Raw genomic sequence first — 15378 nt, forward strand, 5'->3', positions numbered from 1 at the left:
ATGGATTCTCTGTTTGGGTCTGGGTCTGGGTCATATCCAGGTCCTGCACCCCCCATTAGGTCCAGGTCCGGGTCCGGGTAGAGTGGTCTTGGACCCAGCCTGGACCGGGTCTAGGTCCACTCTATATATTATCGATTTGGGTCCGTTTGAGCATGATCCGGACCTGATGCTCAAACGGACCCGACCCGACACCTATGAATTTTTTTTTTCTTTCTAAATTTGAATATTTGACTTCAATATGGTAGTTTTTTTCTTCATGACCTTTGACTTAAAAAGGTATTTCAGTTCTCATGATACTAGCTGTCTTTTCCTAATATAAATCAATCATCCACATGAGATTTTCCAGATTTGATGATTCACAAATGCATGTCAAGTTTGCATGTGAAGATTTTTTAAAAATTCTAAATTAATTCAGCCAAATTAGAGCTTTGTGTGACTTTTCGAAAATGGGATGGCTTCAAACCACCATAAATGTAGTTATTTCAATCTTATGGTTTAAAGCCTTAACTTGTGAGGCAATCCATGCATGCGTGACATTTTGTGATGCAGAAATAGATAGTTCTGGGATTTCAAATGTATTTTGCTGATGCCGTACATATGAAAACGGTCACCTTGGTTTGCCAGATTACATTTGATAAGACCGTAATTATACATATATTCTTATACCATGTATTATTTTCTTATGTAGATATTATGTTTTAATTTAGCATATTGTGGCTTGATTTCTTCTGAATTTTAAAATATCCTTAGTTGAATTAACAGCTAATTAGTTAAAAAGAAGGCTTAAATCAGACCAAGAGCATGAGTTTTTAAATTTAGGATCAGCTTATTCTGTCTTTAATTTTTTCGTTTAGCATTTCTATTTTGCAAAATAGTAATTCCAAAATAATAATATTTCAAACTTTAGTTTTGTAGAGGATATTGTTGTAGAGGGAGTAGTGTGTTTTTTAGTCCTTCATTGTTGAATAAAGAAGAGAAAGTGATGTTTTTATATGAAAACACTCTTTTCTATTGTGTTCATAGAACCAAGGGGAGAGTATGCCCCGTACAGGGGGGCTAGGGCACTTGAGGTGCACGTCACACGCTTGCGTCTGCACAAAGGCCCCTTTAGCCTGTGCGCAGGTTGGGCTTGCAGCTCGCTATCTTTTTTAGTCATGACGGAGCATTCAACACAGTGAGTTGAAATCACTTCCCATCGACGTCACGTCACTCGTGGCAATACTGTTAGTCTTAATTTCTCTTAGACAACATAGCTAGATGGAGTCCCTCCTAGCAATGTTGCGACTCTGTTAATTTTAGTCATTGGATACATGGGCGGTTGAGGTGATGGATGGGTGTTCGGTAATAACAATTAATGACTGTTGTTAGGTGGCTAATAATTACTCAAATGAACAGTCACAATTCTCAACGTGAAGAGGCTCTTTCTCAGTCTATAAAACATGGTTTGTTCTTTTTTATAACGACTTTTATTCCCTATTTTCTCTCTTAATTACTTTTTCAAGAACTCAGGTTCTGTGCATAGCAATCTCGCTGTTCTAATGCAGTGGACAGGTGAAATATAGTATTATCATTCTGTTTTCTGGTATCCTGAGGATAAATTGGCCACTCCAACCTTATGCACACTGATTTTAATCACTTGGGGATAAATATTGTCTTGAGGTAGTGCTTCTAGGGTGCCAAAATATGGGAAGGTCATTGTTCAATTGTTCACCTAAGCCTCTACAATCTGATTTTACTGCCCCAATATCACCCACTTCCATTAATTTTTAATAATTTCCTTGGATTAATTAGGTTTTATTTGATTGAGATGCTTTTGAAGTTCTACTCTTCTATTTGTGGAATCAATTCCAGGTGTGTTAACTCTGGGTGATTGTGCTCGTTTATTGATTTCAAAATAGTTCCACAAGTCTGATATTTCTGAAATGTATGATCTAGGCGATGGCTCTTTCAGTTTTTATGACAAATAAAATTTGAAGACAGTTGTTTTGTTATAACAGCATGATTATTTGATGAAAATAGAGATGAGGTCAGCCACGATGTAAAAGACCCAACGACAATATTTCTTATGTTACTATACATGAGTAGGCAAGGCATTCCACTCCATTTCATTCATGGCATGCATCACTTTTTTTCTTGGAGTCAACTAATAACTCCCCTTTGTTGAATCCAGGCACAGCAGTCGTGATAGTGATGCTGGTAACAACGTTTCTCATGACTCTAATAATGTTGCTGGTCTGGCGGAGCCACTGGGTCCTTGTCCTGCTCTTCACCGTCCTTTCTTTGGCTGTGGAGGGTACATACTTAACAGCCGTCCTAATCAAGGTGGACCAAGGAGGGTGGGTCCCCCTAGTCATTGCTGCTGCCTTCCTTCTCATCATGTACGTATGGCACTATGGGACGGTCAAGAGGTATGAGTTCGAGATGCACAGCCGTGTATCCATGGCTTGGATCGTGGGCCTTGGTCCAAGCCTAGGCCTGGTCCGCGTACCTGGAATTGGCCTCGTATACACTGAACTTGCAAGTGGTGTGCCCCACATTTTCTCTCACTTCATAACCAACCTCCCCGCAATCCACTCTGTTGTGGTCTTTGTGTGTGTCAAGTATCTCCCTGTCTATACAGTGCCCCAAGAAGAGAGATTCCTTGTAAAACGAATTGGGCCCAAGAATTTCCACATGTTTAGATGTGTTGCAAGATATGGCTACAAGGACTTGCACAAGAAAGACGACGACTTCGAGAAGATGCTCTTAGATAGTCTTTTTATGTTTGTTAGGATGGAGTCCATGATGGAGGGCTGCTCTGACTCAGAATACAGCATTTGTTTGCAGCAAACCCAAAAGTCCACAGATTTTTTGTACTCTGAGAATAGTAGTAATCTGGTCTCTTCAAACATTGAGATGGTACAATCCTCGACTGATTCTATTGTTGCTGATAGGTCTCCTCTTAGGACCAGTAAGAGCCTGACTATTTCTTCGGGGAGGATAGAAGGAGGGGTTGATGAGTTTGAGTATTTGAAGAGTTGCAAGGAGGCAGGGGTTGTACATATCTTGGGTAATACGATTGTGAGGACTAGGAGGGATTCAGGGTTCATTAAGAGGGTTGCAGTTGATTATATATATGCGTTTCTTAGGAGGATTTGCAGAGAGAACAGTGTGATTTTCAATGTCCCGCATGAAAGCCTACTGAATGTGGGGCAAGTGTTCTATGTATAGAATGAGCCTCCAAAGAGATTAATAAAATACCGTGTTTCATTTTTTGTATTGTGTATCTGTGTATCTATTTGGGATTGGTTATTTATTGCAGAATGATTAGGAAACTTACATACTGTGAAAAACAGTTGGCATGGGCCATAAATCAGGCCCACGACCTCATTGGAAAATTAGGATAGCTTTTGCTCTCTGAAGTACTTCTCTGATTCATTGAATGATGGAAAATGTTTTAATAGGGTTGCAACAGTAAAGCTGCGGCCCCTCCACACCATCCTTAATTTGTGCAGTGTCAAGTACATGAGGGGACCATTGCGCCAGAAACCCCACTTACCTCTTTTTTCCCATCGCTTTCCTTGTCTATCTGTCCTCTTTCTACGCTCTCTTTAACCTCACTCTCCACAACCTCCTTTCTGTAGCTCTCCATCTATCCATGTTCTGTTAAGGCTTATGAAGGGGTGTCTTTGGACTTGTTTCTGTGGAAAAAGAATGGCTCTCTTGACGTTTTTCTTGGGATGGGGTCTTTGTTTTGTACAGAGACCTCGGTGGTGAAGTTCTTGGAGCGTTTGCTATTGGGGTTGGTTTTGTTTGGTAGAGAGGAAAGGCTGTCATCTGAGAATTTTGGGGTTGTGTAAATGAGGAGATCTGCAGTGTAGAGAGACCTCGTGGGTGGTGAAGTTCTTGGAGTGTTTGCTATTGGGGTTGGTTTTGTTTGGTATAGAGAAAAGGCTGTCACCTGAGAATTTGGGGGTGAGGTGTTTAAGAAGTGGAGGTTCGGGAGAGGGAATGGAGTACAAGGAGAGGGTCATGGTGGACGTAAAATTTTTGAGAGAGGATCATGGCTGTTATGGGGGGTGTGTGAGAGAATTTGGCATTTTCTTGGCTGAGATTTCCTTCATTTCTTGGTAGTCGAGAATCAAAATCTGGTAGTCCATAAAAAAGAATCTCATTATATAGGAGAAAAATGATTTGTAATATAGGGTAGAGAGGGTCAGAGAGGAGAGAAAAGATAACAGAGGCAAAGAACAAAGAGAAGGAAAGCCAGACACTTTATAGCATGGTTCTCTTTTAGCACTGGTGTACCAAATCTGCAGTGTTCAAATAAATCCAAATAAGTGGATGGTGCAGATGATTGCAGCGTGACTTCAATAGGTAATGCCACAGTGTTGTATAACCACATCCTCGAAAGACATTCACAAGTTTATTGAGATACGGTATGTATACTTCAAGAGAGGGTACTGCAAACTCGTAAATATGATGACTTTTTCACCTAAATAGCTGGCCCTAAAAATACTGCTGCCTAGGGTTATTTATATATATATATATATATATATATATATATATATATATATATATATATATATATATATATATATATATATATATATATATATATATATATACCACTACAGTAAAAGTCCAACGGCTCAGATCGAATTTGGACCGATCTGATGATCATGGATGTTCGGTAGTGTTTGAATTTTAATTTTTTTCTACAAATCGAAATTACTTGAAATTTTAGGCGTATGTTCTTTAAATATAGGTAAATCTACGAAAAATATCAAAAAAATATTTTACATGAAATAAATTGACCAAAATACCCCCGATAAGTTTTGGGGGCATTTTGATCAATGTTTTTTCGTAAATTATTCTTTTTATATTTTTATTAGATGCGCCTTGATGAGAATAATACACACCTAAAATTTTAAACAATTTGAATTTGTAGAAAAAAAATTAAAATTCAAACACTCTCGAACAACAGTGACTGTCAGATCGGCCCAGATTCGATCTGGGCCGTTGGACATTTACTGTAGCAGTACGCACATGGGCATACAGGAAATTTTTCCATATATATATATATATATATATATATAGGAAAAATCTTGGGTGAGGCCACTAGCTCATGGAATAGTATAAGTCCAACGATTCAGATTGAATCTGGGCCGATCTAACAAACACAGATATCTGGTAGTATTTGAATTTTAATTTTTTTTTTTTTAAATTCAAATCACTTGAAATTTTAGGCGTGTGTTATTCTCATCAAGCCACATTTAATAAAAATATAACAAAAATAATTCGTGAAAAACAAATTGACCAAAATACCCTGGAAACTTTTGGGGGTATTTTGGTCAATTTATTTTATGAAAATATTTTTTTGATATTTTTCGAAGATTCACCTATTTTTCATTTACACTCTCCAAATTTCAAGTGATTTAGATTTGTAAAAAAAAAAAAAATTAAAATTTAAACACTACCGGACATCTGTGATTGTCAGATCGGCCCAAATTCAATCTGGGCTGTTGGGCTCATTTTTTCTTGTGAGCTAGTGGGCTTACCCTAGCATTATATATATATATATACATATATATGGAAAGGATCCTGTCAGCCCATGGGGTGCTAATGCCCTAGATTGAATCTAGGCCCAATCCAATAGTCAAGATCTCATTTTGTATTTGAATTTTCATTTTTTTTCTCTACAAATCCAAATCACTTGAAATTTTGAGCCTCTATTCTTCAAAATTAGGAGAATATAATAAAAATATAAAAAAATAATTCGTAAAATATAAATTGATCAAAATACCTGCAAAACATTTCGAGGGTATTTTGGTCAATTTGTATTTTACAAATTATTTTTTATTTTTATTTTTATTAGGTGTGCCTTGATGAAAAAAATGAACACCTAAAATTTCAAGTGATTTGGATTTGTACAAAAAAAAAAAAAAATTCAAATATAAAATGAGGTCGTAACCGTTAAATTAGCCTAAATTCAATCTGAGCTGTTGGCTGACATTGTAATAGTTAGCCTATGGGTTGATAAGATCCTTATCCATATATATATATATATATATATATATTTATATATATATATATATATATATAGAAAAGTCTTTCCAACGTCTATAGACGAAAACGAACAGTGATTTCGTCTATGCTCATCACTGTCCAAAGTTCATCGTACGGTCACGATTGTCTGGTAGTGCTTCAATTTTCATTTTTTTTCTTCTATAAATCAAAATGATATGAAATTTTGAGTGTGTGTACATCTCAGTGAGGCCCACTTAATAAAAATATGGAAAAAATATTTTGTAAAATACAAATTGATCAAAATACCCCCGTAAATTGTTTAGTCAATTTATATTTTACAAATGTTTTTTAGATATATATTTTTATTATATTCTCCTATTTTTGATGAACACACGCTTTAAATTTCAGATCATTCCAATTTTTAGAAAGAAAATGAAAAATGAAACACTATCGGACAACTGTGACCGTACGATGAATTTTCGACGGTGATGAATATAGGCAAAATCACTGTTCATTTTCGCTTATAGGCATTACGTAGTGTTTTCTTATATATATATATATATATATATATATATATATATATATATATATATATATATATATATATATATATATATGGCAATGATTTCGTATAACCTTTGTATAGTAATATGATGCAGCAACTTTAAAAAACCATCTTTTGGCCATTTATTTGATCCAAAATTTGAAATATACACTCTTTTCATTCTAATGAACAATCACAAAAAAAGAAAAAATGGAAAACACTTTAGAAAGTATTTTTTTTAGCCCAATTAAGATAGGCCGTTCATTTTGGTGAGATGCTTAGCTTTAGGTCTTAAAAGGATTTTTTCATTTCCAATTTTTTTTGGATGGCTTTATTATCATTAGATGAACAATGTTAAAAAAATAAAAAAATTTATTTTTAGTTTATAAAGGCTAAGATCTTGAAATTCACAAAATGAATGGTCTAGATTCGTTTTTGAAGGGGACTCATTTTGACCATATCTAGGGTTCAAATTGATTTTTTTTTGTTTTTGGGGATTTATTATTGAGATGAAAAGAATGTGTGTGCAAAATTTGGGATCATACAAATACTATAAACTTGGTTTTCTAGAAGTGTCGTTACATTATACTATGATACAACCGTTGCATTGGATCACACACACACACACACACACACACACACACACACATATATATATATATATATATACCTCTTTGCTGAAAAAGTAAAAGAACGTTTAAAAAATAAAAATAGTGGTGTAATCAATTATTCTCAATACACTTTAGGAGAATTATCTTCAGAAATTTGTGCTGAAGGCTTAGCTCTATGTACAGATCTGAAACTCAAAAAGCAACTTGATAAACAGAATTTAAGTGGTAAAAAAGAGTTAGGAGATTTCTGCCAACAATTTGGCTATCATATGGATCAAACTCATATAGATAAAACGAAACCACATAAAATACATAAAGTATATAAAAAGAAAAAACATCGTAATAAACCCGAAAAAACACATAAGTCTTTTCCAACCAAACAGAAAAAATATAGAAAATTTACGAAACGTTTTGCTTCTAAATCATCCCAACAGAATAAAAAGAAATTACCCGTTTGTTATAAATGTGGCAAAGTCGGCCATTATAAAAGCCAATGCAAAGTCAAACAAAAATTAGACTCCATTACATTAGATGAGTCTATCAGAAATAAAATCTATGATATTATTCAAATATACGATTCATCTGATAGTTCCGATACAGACACTACTTCCTCAAGTAGTGATACTTCTTTTATAAGAACAATACATAATGATGATTTTTATTGGTCAGATATTAGTACAGAAGACGAAATATGTCAATGTCCAACTACAATTTCTGATATTCACACACTCACAAAAGAAGATAATCTTATTTTAGATTTAATAGAAAAATATCTGATCCTGATGAAAAAAGAGAAATAATTACTCAGTTTATCAATTTAACCAAAATAAAAACAAAACATATACCCTTAATTAAACCTCATGATAATTATAATTTTTCTGATATCATGAAACGAATCAGTCAGCATGAAGCCACCCAAAAAGAACCAACCATTGCTGAGCTCAAAGCTGAAGTAAATATAGTCAAGTTTGAATTAACCCAATTAAAAAATAGAATTCAAATTCTTGATCTCTCCAATAATACTTCAGAAATAGAAACTGACACAGATGTCATAGAATTTAATCATTTACTTAAATCATATCATCCTAATGATTATATAAATGCATGCGAATCCTCTACTAGAAATTCAGTAAATGTCTTAAATAGAGTAATTACGCAAAAATGGTTTATCCTAGTAACTCTTGTTATCAATGAAGAATATGAATTCCAATCTCTAGCTCTAGTTGATATAGGTGCTGATCTTAATTGCCTTAGTGAAGGCCTAGTCCCTACAAAATATTTTGATAAAACTACCCAAATTCTTAATACAGCGGATGGAAGTAGACTATTTATTAAATATAAATTATCTAATGCAAAAATTTGTAATGAAGGACATTGCTTTCCTACACCATTCATTATGGTCAAAGGACTCAGTCAAGCTGTAATCCTTGGTGTACCCTTCCTTACTTTGTTATATCCAATTACTATTTCTCATACAGGCATAGAAACAAATACTCAAGGTACTCCTATTAGGTTTGAATTTCTTGATAAACCAAAAATCAAAGAAATTAATACTGTCAAGCAAAATATTAAACAAAAGGAAAATTTTGTAGGATCATTACAACTTGAAATCAAACATAGAACTATCAGTGAAAAGCTTCAGAATAATGAGATAATACAAAAAATACAACAACTCAAAACTTTTATTGAAAAAGAAATATGTAATGATTTACCGAATGCATTTTGGTATAGAAAACAATATATAGTTGGTTTACCATATGAACCAAATTTTTGTGAAACAAAAATACCAACAAAAGCTCGACCTATTCAGATGAATACAGAATTATTACAAACCTGTCATCATGAAATAAAAGACTTACTTAATAAAAAACTAATACGCCCTATTTCATCTCCCTGGAGCTGCTCTGCTTTCTATGTCAATAAAAATGCTGAGCAAGAACGAAGAGTTCCACGATTGAGGGGTTTATAATTAATGACTAATCGTGGAATTCCTCGTTCTTGCTCAGCATACCATGCAAGTATTGATTGTTACAAGAAAATTGTTACTTTTTGAAGTCAACCAGTATTTTACCTCGAAGGTATCAAGGAAGCCTCTCCACCATTTCTAATCTCCTCAATTCGGGCTAATCGCCTCCTTCGAAAAGGATGTCAAGGCTTTCTTGCCTATGTTAAAATAGATAGAAAGGAAAAGATAAACTTGGACACCATTCCGGTCGTCCGAGAATTTCCTGACGTATTTCTTGAGGAATTTTCAGGGTTACCACTTGATAGGGAAATTGAATTCTCTATTGAGTTACTTCCAGAGACAGCCCCAATTACTAAGGCCCTTTACCGAAAGGCACCTGCAGAACTTAAGAAACTTAAACAACAATTGGAATAATTATTAGATAAAGGTTTTATCAGACCCAGTGTGTCACCTTGGGGTGTTCCGGTATTGGTTGTTAAAAAGAAAAATGGGACCATGAGGTTGTATATCGATTATAGACAACTAAACCAAATGACAGTGAAAAATAAATATCCACTACCTAGAATTGATGATTTATTCGATCAATTACAAGGGTCACAAGTATTTTCAAAAAATTGATCTTAGATCTAGATACTATCAGCTCAAGATTAAAAGTGACGATGTTCCCAAGACAGCTTTCAGAGCAAGGTATGGCTGTTATGAATTTTTAATCATGCCTTTTGGATTAACCAATGCACCTATTGCATTTATGAATTTGATGAATCGAATCTTTAAGCTTTTTTTGGACAGGTTAATTGTGGTATTCATCGATGATATTCTAATTTATTCCAAGGATTGGGAACAACATGCAAATACTAAGAAAAAATAAGTATGCCAAACTAAGTAAATGTGAATTTTGGCTTAAACAAGTGAAATTTTTAGGACATGTGATATCAAAGGAAGGGTTATCATTTGATCCTTCCAAGGTTGAAACCGTGGTTAATTGGAAACGACCAAGTAATGTAACTGAAGTGCGAAGCTTTTTGGGATTGGCAAGATATTATAGAAGATTTGTAGAAGGATTCTCTCGCATTGCAACCCCATTAACTCGATTGACACAAAAAAATGTCAAATTTGAATGGACAAAGGATTGTGAGGAGAGTTTTCAAGAACTAAAAGCTTGATTAACTTTAGCACCTATTTTAACAATTCCTGAGGAGAGTGGGGGATTTGTGATTTATAGTGATGCTTCACATAAAAGCTTGGGTTATGTATTAATGCAATATGAGAAGGTAGTGGCATATGCATTCAGACAGTTGAAAGAATATGAATAGAAATATCCAATTCATGACTTGGAGTTTACTGCAATAGGATTCGCTTTGAAAATTTGGAGGCATTATCTATATGGTGAGCAATTCGAAATATTCACAGATCATAAGAGCCTGAAATATCTCTTCTCTCAAAAGGATTTAAATATGCGGCAGATAAGATGGATGGACTTCATAAAAGATTATAATTGTACAATCCATTATCATTCAGGAAAGGCTAACGTTGTGGCCGACGCTCTAAGTAGAAGTCTACATGAGTCTTAGCTCATCTAATGATCCAATAAATGAAATTGTTAAAAGAAATAGTGGATTTGGCATCCGGCTCCGCCCTTTAATGGTGTGGTAAGTATGATTACCAACATTAAGGAAAAACCCCAATTAATTCAACAGATTCGGTAGGCACAAAAAGAGGACTCTCAGCTTAAAAAAATTGTGGAAGAGGGGATGTTGGGAAAAAATGACGAATTCTTTATAAGCAGTGATGATTTGTTGAGATTCAGGGTCGAATTTGTGTTCCGAATGATGAGAGTGTGAAAAGAGTAATCTTAGAAGAAGCACATCACTCCCGCTATATTATACATCCCGGAAGTATTAAAATGTATCAGGACCTGAAGAAAACCTTCAGCTAGAATGATATGAAAAAAGAGGTAGCACTATTTGTGTCTAAGTGCCTAACATGCCAACAAGTAAAAGCTGAGCATCAAAAGCCTGTTGGGTTATTGCAGCCTTTACCCGTACCAGAGTGGAAGTAGGAGCACATCTCTATGGATTTTGTCTCCGACTTGTCGATAACAAATTTAAGGCATGACAACTTTTGGCTCGTTGTGGACCGGCTGACTAAAGTTGCCCACTTTCTACCGATCCGCACGACTTACACTTTGGATCGACTAGCCCAGTTGTGCATTAAGGAAATAGTGCGGTTACATAGAGTTCCGGTCACTTTTGTATCGAACAGGGACACTCGGTTTACTTCTAAATTTTAGGCTAGGCTACAGTCAGTCATGGGGATGAGACTCACCTTTAGCACTGCCTTTCACCCCCAAATTGATGGACAATCGGAGAGGACCATCAAAACCTTAAAAGATATGTTGAGGGCCTGTGTCATTGACTCTACAGGAAATTGGGATGACCATTTACCCTTGATTGAGTTCGCTTATAATAATTGCTTCCAAGCCAGTATTCAGATGGCACTATATGAAGCCCTGTATAGAAGGAAATGCAGGTCACCCATCCGTTGGGACAAGATTGGTGAAAGAACGCTTTTGGGGCTAGAAATCGTCCAGGTAACCACTTATAAGATAACATTAATTCGAGAAAGGCTCAGGACAGCTCAGAGTCGGAAAAAAGAGTTATGCCGATAACCGACGGAGAGATCTTGAATTTGAGGAAGGTTATCAAGTTTTCCTAAAGATCTCACCAATAAAAGGCATCATGAGATTCGGCAAGAAGGGAAAGCTGAGCCCTTGCTACACCGGACCCTTTGAAATCTTAAAGAGAGTCGGAGATGTCGCTTATAGACTTGCCTTACCACCCGAATTGGCAAATATCCATAATATCTTTTATGTATCCTCATTACGAAATTATCAGCCCGACCCATCCCATGTCATGAAATATGAACGTTTATCGATCAAGAAGGACCTATCCTTCATTGAACAGCCAATTTTGATACTAGATAGGAGGATACAAGTGTTGCGCAACAAGAAAATTTCTTTGGTCCGTATATTATGATAGTACCATTCAAGAGAGGAATCGACGTGGGAACGAGAAGACGAAATCAGAAAAAAATATCCCTATCTTTTTCAGCAATCAGGTACAAAAATTAGAGGACTAAATTTCTTTAAGAGAGGGAGAATGTGACGACCTAAAATTTGTAGAATTAAAACATAATATTAATAGTGTTGATAGAAATAAACACAACATAAACAAATAAAATAAAATACTTACAATAAATAAATATTCAGAACTATAGTTCATTATGCATTATAGGGACCATTATTTTAACTTATACGATTTTAGCAACTTTTTTTCTAAGCTTGTGCCTGACCATTTTGTTAATATGGACCCTTGGTCCACCAACTTTTTATAAGAATTTTGGTGTAAAAGTGGGTGGCGTCTCCACCTTACTTGGCAACCCACTTACATCATGTTAAAACACTTGAGGGTTCAGCTTTATTTAGGTGGACCTTACGTCCACCATCTTGAACTTCATATCTTACCTACTTTGCTATTAACATGGAAGCTTTATATCCCTCTCATCTCGACTTTCAAACACCTTGCAAGTGTTTCTTTTTAATTTGAAACTTCTCTCTCTCTCATACCTTGAGTTGCGTTTCTCTTTTTAAGCCATAGGTAAGCTGCGGGCCTTATGAACAACAGCACTCTCTCTCTCTCTCTCCTTTCGCCAGGCTTTTTCTAAGTTTTTTTTTTACTAATTCATGTCGCTTAATGTCAATGGTGGAGGAATGGCTGCTTCTCTATCATCTAGGTTAATCCATAATGTTTGTCCATTGAGGCCTTTACTTTTATCTCCTCTCTGTCACGCCCCATTTCTTGAGTCCTCTTGTTACTTCGACTCTGGCAAATAATCTCAAAGAATAATCTTTTTAGTAAAAATTGTGATATTTTATCTATTGTTACAAATTTTAAATACTGTAAATTCTTAGAAATAAATTTGTTTTTCCTGCCTATTGTTTAGAATTTTAAATACTGTAAATTATTAGAAATAAATGTGATATTTCTTCTTTTAGTAAAATTATGAGATTTCCTTCTACTGTTTATGAATATTTAGACATTGTAAAATTCATATGCAAATGTCTGCCTCATTATTTGAAAATTTGATATTTTTGCACTTGATTGTAGTATTGTCAATGAAATGATTGTTTACAAATTGGCAATTCTATAAATTATGATAATTCCGTCCTTAATTTTGGATTCTCATAAAGTTCATCTATTGATACTAGACTGTTATCATGCTAGATTTCAATAATGTTCTTCAAAACTGTTACCTTTCAGAAATTATTGCATAAAATGTTTAAATGGCTTCTTAGAGATATTTCAATGGAAGTGATTGTTATTAAATTGCTTCAAGTGAATTGATGTTAATATTTTCAATGATATTTCACATATATGATATTGTTGTTTTCTAATGTTTAAAGAGTTTCAGAGGTAATTTGAGTATAAGTGGACCTACAGGGATCGTTAGGACTTATTCGATTATACCAGTAGGGACTATTTTGACTCATCCGAGACGTTGGTGAGGTATGATCGGACCTGCAAGGATTGTTAGGACCTATCCGATTACGCTGGTAGGGACTATTTGGACTCATCCGAGATGCCGGTGAAGTATGTTTGGACCTGCAAGGATTGTTTAGACCTATCCGATAGGGGCTATTTGGACTCATCTGGTACCCCGGTGATGTACGTTTGGACCTGCAGGGGTTGTTTGGACCCATCAGGACGCTGATGGGGTATATAGGTGACCTACTTGGGACTCCAATAGGGTATTTTATGAAATCCTTTGAATTATGCATCTCTGTTAAAATGTTTATATGCATTTCCTTCATTTGGATTATGTTTAACTGTGGATTTGTGAAAAGTAAAATTGTTATTCATAAATGTTTTTGTTCGCAATGCTCCTCCTCATGTTGTTTTTTTTAAAACTACATTCTTTAGAAAATGTTTATATCTTCCAACCGTGATTATTTTTAGGACCATGATGATCACTTACTGAGTAGCCAAACTCATCAAACTATGGTAAATATTTTTCAGGATAATTGCAGTCTCATAGTTAAATGCACATCAGGACTAGCTTGAAAAGAAGATACAGTCATGTCATAACTAAATTCTCCTTTGTAACTTTTGTTTAACTTCACCACTGTAAGTTTTTGTTCTATCAACATATGTATACCTAGACTTCATGTGTGAGCAAACTTTGTACAAATTTTCATTAATAGAAAATTTTGTTTTGTTACAAGATATATTAATAGGAATTTGAATTTTTTTTAGTATAAAAATAGTCTGTCGCACCTCGAGAATGTTAAAAATCTTGGGGTGTGATACATTATCATTTCTCATATATATATATATATATATATATATATATATATATATATATATATATATATATATATATATATATAATCGTAAAAAAATACAAGGGCTTGGAAGTGGATTCATGTGCAGCAGACCTTACAACCGCAGTCTACTTTTAGACCTATATCTCACAATCTGTGAAGCATTATAGCTCAAATTTTGCAGGGATGATCATCACTCTAACTCCCTAAGGCCTAAACATTGATATAAGTTATGGAGTCGTTTAAAGATGGTCGGATCATAGCAAGAAGTTGCTGAAAAATTAAGACTGCCGAAAATAGAAAATCGACCGAATGATTTGATCACAACTACATCAATTCTTGAAATTTTTCTCCAAATATTTTTCATATGATTTCTCACAAGTTTAGTGGTTGATCACCAAATAGTGGCTTGTTTCAAAAGAAATATGAAGAAATTATGAAGAGCCATGAAAGTTCATGAAGTTTGATTCGAAATTCACGAATTCGATAATAAATCCCCCAAACGATGGAGTTCTTTTATCCAAATTTGTCACAAATTTCCCGAAGCTATTTGGTCCACAAAATTTTCGTAAAAAAGGTGGGAAAATGGATCAAACAAGTAGGAATTGGATAGTGGTATGATTCGTACGAGAGAGAAGATAGCCAAGGGCATATTATGATATTTCTCGAGTTTTGACCTCTCAAAATGGTCATATTTGGCCTACCAGAGCCAACGTTTGATAATCCACCCATCTTCGAGTTGTATTATTGGTACTCCCCCACCTTTGAGTTGTATTATTGGTACTCCCCCACCTTTGAGTTGAATCATTATAGCAGTAAATTCAGAAAATATTCACCAACAAAGATAAAAAGGGAACAAAATGGAGAT

The 15378-nt window shown here is 34.8% G+C and overlaps 1 protein-coding gene and 1 long non-coding RNA gene across 15 annotated transcripts in view; both read left to right on the forward strand.

The window, feature by feature from the left end:
* The window catches only part of LOC18425472 (putative potassium transporter 11), a 47115-nt gene extending 43861 nt beyond the window's left edge, over positions 1 to 3254 (forward strand). For all 14 annotated transcript variants that reach the window (XR_002279480.2, XR_002279479.2, XR_016049415.1 and 11 more), the window contains one exon: positions 2171 to 3254. Coding sequence is in view for 2 of the 14 variants with exons in the window: in XM_006830019.4 (XP_006830082.1) it covers positions 2171 to 3210 (1040 nt within the window). In the remaining 12 variants the exon portion in view is untranslated. The remainder of the gene's footprint in view (positions 1 to 2170) is intronic.
* A 162-nt stretch (positions 3255 to 3416) lies between these two features.
* On the forward strand, positions 3417 to 14412 carry LOC148783212 (uncharacterized). The gene is made up of 3 exons (XR_016049424.1): positions 3417 to 4356; positions 13630 to 13912; positions 14206 to 14412. It is a non-coding gene; the product is annotated as an uncharacterized LOC148783212 (long non-coding RNA).
* Positions 14413 to 15378: the final 966 nt, after the last annotated feature.

Source organism: Amborella trichopoda, chromosome 2 (assembly GCF_054954075.1).
Source record: "Amborella trichopoda isolate Santa Cruz 75 chromosome 2, AtrichopodaSantaCruz75HAP2 v2.0, whole genome shotgun sequence".
NCBI lineage: Eukaryota > Viridiplantae > Streptophyta > Magnoliopsida > Amborellales > Amborellaceae > Amborella > Amborella trichopoda.